The following is an 8,895-nucleotide window of genomic DNA, read 5'->3' on the forward strand; positions in this document are numbered from 1 at the left end:
TTTCACATGACTGTAGTTTTCTGAATCCATGCTGGTTGGCATTGAGGAGGTCATTATGTTCAAGATACCTCATTTTGTTTGAGCTTGGGATATGTTCTAAGATTCTACATAAAATCAAGGTCAAGGATATTGGATGATGATTTTGTGTATCACTTCTACTATCCTTCTTGTAGACATGTGTGATCTGTGCCTTTTTCCAAGAACTGGGTATGGTTTTTTGTTCAAGGGATCTATGATAGATTATAGTCAGCAGGGGTGCTAACTCAGCCACAAATTCAGTATAGAATCTGACAGGTATTCCATTGGACCCTGGAGCTTTGTTCTGTTTTAAAGAGTTCAGCTGTTTCTCAAAACAACTTACACTAATACTTACTTCATTCATCTTTTCAGTGGAATGAGGACTAAATTGGGGCAATTCGCCTGGGTTTTCCTTCGAAAGGAACATTTGAAAATGGAGTTAAGCATTTCAGCTTTTGCTTTGATACTCTCAATTTCAGTTCCTATCTCATTTGCTAGGGGCTGGACACTAATTATGTGCCAGTAACAGCCTTTACAACCAGCTGCTCACCTATAATGACTTTACTCAAGAAGCACTGAAACATCTAACAGAAAACAGCATTCACACTACCAATTGAGCACTAGGTGCATGCGCATGTGCCCACACACACACACACACACACATACACACACACACACACACACACACACACATGATTACAATAAGCACTTGACTACTTGATTCATTGTAACAACAACACTTTTAGAGTTGGTGGGCATCTATATCCTTGTAAAGGAAGTAAGATTTTTGTGTTACATGTTTAGCTTTTCAGCAAGACTTAAGACAATTATATTGAAAGGATTTATGTAAATAGATCACTGTGTTACTGGCAAGAGATTTCAAATAGTATAAATTGTGCATTTTAGTTACATTTAGTGGGGCTTAAAAATAAATACAAAAGGGAAAGAGCACACTGAAACTCACTGCAAACATTTTGTCCAGGTAGAGATAATCGAAAAATGTCTCTGTAAAATAGTACTCTTTTAGTGGCTGAGTGAGAAAATGATGCAGTATTGTAATGAGAACTTTGGGAAATTTTTAAAAAATTCTGGTGGAGGAATATAAGGTTAAGGGGTTTCTGATCATTTGGCTTTTGTGGTGAGGTTTGTGTTGTTTTGGCAGGGGCTTACCTCTCGTAGATTCTGTACAATGTGGGTCATGATTGACTCAGTCAGTATTGAGAATACTGCAATTAGGCTGGTCTACAGTAACTGACCTCACAAACGTACAATTTTTGGAATGAATGGGTGGAGTACTTTGTTGGTGCCACTTCATTGTAACTGTTTTAGAATGGCAATGGGTGGGTATCTTACAAGGAACTCCACTTGGGTGCTCAAGGCCTCGCTTGTGTATATCCAGCACAGACTGTATCAGAAAACACAGTAAAAGTTTAATTGTGGCTTCTGTGCTGAGGAAAAATAATTTTGTTGCATAAAAAAGTAACACAAGTGAAATATTACAAATTTAAAGAGACAGGAAATAAAAAGGAACGTATCATAAATGAACATTGCTGACATTTTTCCAGCTTCTCATCTGTTTGTATTGTCACATTGGACACGGCTGTGTATGTATAGTGAGATATTCAGAAAATGCTTATCATGTGCAACAGTTGGTACTTCTTGGCTGCTTTCAGAATCATCATTGTAATAGCTGAAAATGATAGCCTTGATTCCTTCATTTGACAACTGCAATATTGGGTCTGTAGTTTTGCAGCATACTCACACTGTGGCCCCAATCAAAATTTCTCCTCAGTCTTATGCAGTGTATGATGCCCATTTCATAGACAAAGAAAAGGGTTCATTGTCAGTCCAAGAATTTTTTTGAAAGTTGTCTAAATGTCCAAAGTGCAGTGGATGGCTATACTTCAACAGTGATGATCTAACAAGGGAACCTCCCCATCGCACCCCCCTCAGATTTAGTTATAAGTTGGCACAGTGGATAGGCCTTGAAAAACTGAACACAGATCAATCGAGAAAACAGGAAGAAGTTGTATGGAACTATGAAAAAACTAAGCAAAATATACAAACTGAGTAGTCCATGTGCAAGATAGGCATCATCTAGGAGAATTCGAGTTCAGGAGCGCCGTGGTCCCGTGGTTAGCGTGAGCAACTGCGGAGCGAGAGGTTCTTGGTTCAAATTTCCCTAGAGTGAAAAGTTTACTTTCTTTATTTTTGCAAAGTTATGATCTGTCCGTTCGTTCATTGACGTCTCTGTTCAGTGTAATAAGTTTAGTGTCTGTGTTTTGCGGCCGGACCGCAAAACCGTGTGATTAGTAGCCGAAAGGACGTGCCTGTCCAATGGAAACCGAAAACATTTGATTGCAAGGTCATAGGCCAACCGATTCCTCCACAGGAAAACACGTCTGATATACTCTATACGACACTGTTGATGGCATGTGCGTCACATGACAGGAATATGTTTTCGACTCACCTAACTTGTACACTTGGTGAATGGGTAAAAAGATTCTTCTACCTTGCCCAATTTAGGTATTCTTGTTGATGTGATAATCACTCCAAAAAAAGTGTGAAAACATAAGAGTTTGTCACATAAACTGCAACAAATGAATGCAACAGTTTCAGAGTCGCACAGTTTTGTTTGTGCTCTGTCAAAACATGTTTTTAACATTTTCAAATTTTTCCATGTGTAGACCATCTAATCCTGCATATGTCCAAGCAAATCTGAACATGTCCTGGAATTTTGGAGAGCGAAGTTGATTATATGTGAGTGCCTGAACTTTGATAATTGTCTGAAAAAAAAAAATTACAATTTTCTCCCGAGGGAAGACTTGAACTAAGGACCTATCGTTCCGCAGCTGCTCACGCTAACCACGGGACCACGGCGCTCATGAGTTTACACTCACCTGTATGTTGCCTATCTTACACATGGACTACTCAGTTTGTATATTTTGCTTATTTTTTCATAGTTCCACACAACTTCTTCCTGTTTTCTCGATTGATCTGTGTTCAGTTTTTCAAGGCCTATCCACTGTACCAACTTATAACTAATTCTGAGGGGGGTGTGATGGGGAGGTTCCCTTGTAAGAAAACAGGTGTGACAGAGAATTTAGCATCAATTACTCATGAATATCCCAATCATTGGTCACACACTACGCAACATGAGTCCCATGACAAGAATCAGACCATAGTAACAGTTGATAAAAAGTTGCTTTCTTGATTTATCCCAGACACTGAGCATATATCTATGCATTGGCATCTCAGGGAGAGACTAAATTGAAGTACTCTGAGGTACACAGAAATTTATAAATGCTGAGATGGAAAGGAAACTCTGTTCATCCACTTTCTACCCAAAGTCAAAATTCTGAATGCTGGATATTGCTGTGAAACACTATGGAAACTGTAATTAGCTATTAAGAATGAGGTAAGTAGGATTCTTCATGCAAGGTTTGCTCTGATCAGTAACTATGGTTACTCCATGTACAATAATTTTTAGCAAGTGGATTGTAATTTACAATGCATTCTGAGGTCTTATTCACATTTCACTTTATCTCCATCTTTTCTTATACAGGACCCAAGTAAATTACTACCTGGTCAACACTTTCAGAGTTAATGACGAGGTTCAAACATGTCTGTCAGTTTGGGTGGTGATTAGCTGGAGATGTAGTTCAGCAGTTAACACAAATATTTCGAGGCAACTGTGTTTCCACCCTGTTGGCAATGAAATGAAATAATGAGGACAACACAAACACCCAGTCCCCAGGCTCTAGAGAAATTTACTTCCTTAAGAATGTACTTACGGTTTATTATTTCCAAAGCAACCAACAGTGCTCCAGCTGTCACTCCCAGGGTTGACAACAAATATTGTCCTTATGCTGCTACCAGTTGTCCTATAGTTCCCCAGTTTTAGTTTCCAGAACAAAATGGCTAGAGACATGTATCCTTTTGGACAACACATTAATTAAAGATTAAAAGGAAAAATCCTTATTAGCTTCCTACTTGCCCTGCTCACACTTTTATTTTCATTTCTATGATATTTACCAAGGCTACACTCATGTGTGATTTATCCAGTGGGATTGGAAATGGAAAAAATACAGCATAAACAGAACTGGTGTGTTTAAATGAGAGTGGCCACAGAGTGCTGGAATTCCCACCATTGTTGCACAGAGGGGCCTGTCTTCAAGGTCACATACAGAGGAATGAGCCACAGCCTATTTCTCTGCAGGAATTCTAGCTGCCTCAGTGGCTAAACGATTAGATATTCATGTGGCAATCAGTTTGTCATATGCTCCCAACCAGAATGTTTCAGTATTGATGTGCAACATGGATTACAGGGACAGCTAATGGCTAATTTTGGAGGTACAGAAAAAAATCCATGAATTTACAATATGAAGTACCCAGACCATAAAAACGAAAGCATTAAGATGGAGTCATGGTAATCATAGTGCTTATTGGAGGAGAGTGAGAGAAAACAGAACTGGAAGAAAAACTTAAGTTCTGTTTTTTACTTCACATATATTTACAATCAAGTTGTTGTTCTTATTCAAGTTAGGACAACCAATTAAGATTTATTCCTTACAGAAATTTTGACAAGGCTCCAATTCATGACTAGAACAGAAAAAGTCTGCAAAGTAGGATTGCAGTATTTTCAACAGGTCTCCCGTATTTTACAGATTTTTTCATATTGTATCCATTTTGCATGTTTATATATTTGATAAAATTTTCCTCATGTTTCATAAAGATTCATTATTTATTCATGGTAACATTTCCGTATCATTCAAAGATTATCATTCCCAAGTCAACAATCAATATATCCAGTTTATGATCCTAGGATTCTCTCTTTTTCATGTGGGCAAGCTTGATGGGACTATTTTGGCCATTATTTCCAAAATATCCCATATTTTTAGTTTTAAAACCTGGCAACCCTACTGCAAAGTTATCTCTAACAAATTTTGTGTCTTTGTTGCCTCTAGTTCCACATACTTGTCACAGACATGTCAATGTGTTCTCAAAGTTGTGATTGTCAACGCTCCTCACACAGCTGTAAGTACACAAAAGTTGTAACTATAATGCCAGCAAATTCAACATTCACATCCATTGATAGGTACAAAATCTGCCATTCACATGCTAAAATGGCAAATGTGCATTCAACAAAACACTTATCTATTGGAGTTGAGAAGCATATTTCTGAGGTGTCAAGGTTTTTCTGGAATAGGTCTTAAGAGGTTTGCACATATGGCAAATGCATCACCCACAATTGCAAATGGAAGAGGAGTATAAGTAGGACAGTTAGCGAGGGTATTTGGTTGTAGCAAATTTTATGTCTATACACACGTCAGTGTGTCTGAAACAGTAATTGCTATCTGTCAGAGTTACCAGAACAACCAAAAAGTACAATGCCTGGTAACTGTACTAGTTTTAGAAATGTCAGTTTTCACTAAAGATAACAGTTTTCTGAATGAATTACCCCATATTGAATAACAGTCAGAAAATATATCATGTTATTTCTTCAGGTCCTCATGTACAAGAACAAAGTTTCCTATCGACTTCTCACCTACTTGTTAGTACAGGGTGGATTCATTACCTCTGCTGTATTTGAATTCAACCATCACAAGAATAAAACTATCCAAGGAAATACTGTCCATTGCTGTTCTTGAGAAGTTGGTTTTGTGGAATATGTACATAGCCATCTGACTGCCAAGGCCTGGCACTTTTTCCTGTCTGTGTGGCTGACACACTAGCTAACATTACTGTCACAACTTTTCCAGCTCAAATCTTGCTGGAAAAATCACACATATGGCGGCAGCCTAAAGGACTATTATCCTGAGTTTGTGAATAACCCAATTTTTTCTCACATCAAAGTACTGCTCCACTACTAATATGTCATTTTGTATTGCTTTAGACTAATCACGTTCATGAAGTACTTGAAACTTAAATATATACAATACCTAAAAGCTCTGTGGCTCACATACATCTGTTGCTACAATTTGTTTGTGTGTGTGTGTGTGTGTGTGTGTGTGTGTGGTGTGTGTGTGTGAGAGAGAGAGAGAGAGAGAGAGAGAGAGAGAGAGAGAGAGAGAGAGAGTAGGTAGGAGGAGTATTGGTTGACACTAAGAATAAAATTGTCTAAGAGATCTCAAAGAATACATTGCTTCTATATATTATTGACATATTGAACACTGTTATATCTTTTTTCCCTTACAGAGTCCCTGTCAATGGTACTTCAGATGGTAAAGGCACCTGGTTGCCGTTTAGTAGATCAAACAACAACTATCTGCAAATAGCAAGAAACCCTATGCCAGCTAAGGATTTCCGTTTCTGTCAGCTGGCTGCCTGGGCTGGAATAGCAGAACGTCTGCAAACAACATCGTGCCAGGCTTTCAACGTCGCTAAGGATCTTGCTGGCTCTATTACAGATGTCAAAATAGTACCTGTTGCTGTTCCACTTAACACACACATTTTACCTTTTGGAGGATAGTTGGAATCTCTCAAATGACTCATTCTCTCATGGACGAAATAAGAAGCAGTGCTTTATGAAATAACTTCACTTAAGCAAACTTTAAAGAGCTGCTGTTTGTGATACCTTTGATATTAGTGCTAGATAAATTTACCGTTATCTGTAAACTTCATGTTGCAGTTGATTTAATAATGAAACTTCATTTCTTGTTAAAGTTTTAATTTTATTTTCTGTACTGAAGAAAACTATATTTTCTTCTGTTAAGTAACTTTTTGATAACTCCTCTCTGCACACTGATAATGCCGGTATGCTGTTGTCAAAAGTGTTCACAATAATAATAGCATAAAATTATTTCTCTGCCATTACTGATTAATATTTACAGTAAAGAAGGAAGATATTAAATACGTTATGTCTCCAAAGTTCTCTAGTATTTTTTCATGGTGTAGATTAACAAATATTTGAGATTACAGCAGTTTAACTCCATACATTTCAAAACAAATGTTAAAAAGTATAATTGTGCATCTTTAATATTAAATGCAACAAATTTGCTGCTTCTTGATACTTTTATTCAGCAGAAAAATCATCCACTATTGGTGTTATAAATTACAGTTTTGGATGACATGTCCTTTTTTTCTTTGCATTAGTTTGTGAGACATTAAGGATTATAGATGAGTTTTTTCTCAAATTCATCATTCGAAAAATGCAGGGTTATCTTATATTTGTGCATTCAGTGTTTTTGCAATGGGCTGTCTTGCATTTTACAGATGAAGCTTTGGCAATTGAGCCCACATGTAGATTTAATTTGAAGAATTCACCAGAGTTGGGGGGGGGGGGGGGGGCAGTGCTACCAGCCTGGCTGAGAAGTATGGTGAAAATGTGGACTGCCGGAGATGGTAAAAGTCACGTGAGACCTGCAGGCAGATGTCATGTTTGAAAGCAAAAGACAAAGAAACAGTGTCACATTCTCACATCAATACAGATGTGAAATCGTCTATGTATTCTGAAAAAAAGCTGCATTCTTGAGTCCCACCACAACTACAACTGAGGAAACTGCAACATGTTCAGAAGATACAGCCAAATATTTGTGACCCCCATGATTAAAAATTGTGATACCACAGACGACTATCTGAGATAGTAAACAAAAAAGGAAGTGAAGATAAAAATTAATGTAAACCATTTATTTTTATTTATTTGATTTCTCCTTGTATTATCAAAATCTAGACAGTCAATAAATGGCATAGAATGGAATTTTCACTCACTAATATGAAACTTCCTGGCAGACTAAAACTGTGTGTCAGTGCAAGACTTGAGGTAAGGGACTTGGAGCAGGGGTTGTGTAAGGATGGATGAGTATATTGTGTAGCTTTGATGGACGGCAGAATACCTCAGTGGGAGGGGTGGTGAGGATAGTGAGCAGGACATTTCTCATTTCAGGGTACGGCGAGAGGTAATCGTAACCCTGGCGGAGAATGTAATTCAGTTGCTCCAGTCCTGTGTTATTTTGCCTCATAAATTAAAAGAAATGTGTTTCATTTCCTTGTCATTTCTTATCAATGCAACTGTTTTAGGAAATAAATTTGCCATGAAAGGCATTAATTATCCATTGTAAAGCGATATATCTCCATAGAACTATTAGCAGCTGATGAACAGACTCACTGATGATGGTTTCTCATCCTGAGCTGCCTTATTTCAACTCCTCCTCCTCTCCCCTTGCCTTCCTTTTCCATTACTCATGAGCTGACAGGCTGCTCATTGCTGAGATGTGAACGTGAGCTGCCTCCCAGGAACAGAATGATGAACAGGTCAGAACTAGATCACTGGTGGTGTGTTACAAACCAGCTGTACACTTGAATCGGTTACCCCACATTTAGCTGAGGGGTTAGTGATAGGAGATGCTATATATTGATGAGGGTTTTTGATGGGCTTTACACTGTAACCAATGTCTGTCACAACACCAAGATAATCATGCTGACCCAACACTACTAAAAGTATTATCTGACAGCTGTTTACGTAAACTAATAACACAAAAAGCATCAATTGGTTTATGTGGCAAAGTTATTGAGGAGATTCTACCAAAGGATTATATAGTCTTAGCAAATAACACTACAAATGTATCCCAAACCAAGCAGGTATGTATTGTCTTGTGTTTATACAATGAAAGCTGTGCTCAACCCATTCACAGATTTTGTGGGTCACAAAACAGAAAGATGTCCCAATAATTGCCAAAGCAGCTCAACAATATTTTGGTTATCTGTAACTTTCTACCAGACACTTGTATAATCTTCTGTGATAATGGCTATTCTACAATGGCAGATAAAGAAAGCTGTGCAAGTGACTTTACGAACAGAGGTACACTTGAGCACTATTTATCCTTGCTCAAGCTATTTCTTCTGACCAACTCGCATCAAAAATTAGAATCTAACTGC

The 8,895-nt window shown here is 37.8% G+C and overlaps 1 protein-coding gene across 1 annotated transcript in view; it reads left to right on the top strand.

The window, feature by feature from the left end:
• LOC124594821 (pyrethroid hydrolase Ces2a) overlaps positions 1 to 7,717 on the top strand; it is a 184,287-nt gene extending 176,570 nt beyond the window's left edge. The window contains exon 11 of the mRNA XM_047133265.1: positions 6,217 to 7,717. Within this exon, the coding sequence (XP_046989221.1) occupies positions 6,217 to 6,490 (274 nt within the window). The 3' untranslated portion in view covers positions 6,491 to 7,717. The remainder of the gene's footprint in view (positions 1 to 6,216) is intronic.
• The last annotated feature ends 1,178 nt before the right edge of the window (positions 7,718 to 8,895 follow it).

The sequence above is a fragment of the Schistocerca americana genome, chromosome 2 (genome assembly GCF_021461395.2).
Source record: "Schistocerca americana isolate TAMUIC-IGC-003095 chromosome 2, iqSchAmer2.1, whole genome shotgun sequence".
Taxonomy (NCBI): domain Eukaryota; kingdom Metazoa; phylum Arthropoda; class Insecta; order Orthoptera; family Acrididae; genus Schistocerca; species Schistocerca americana.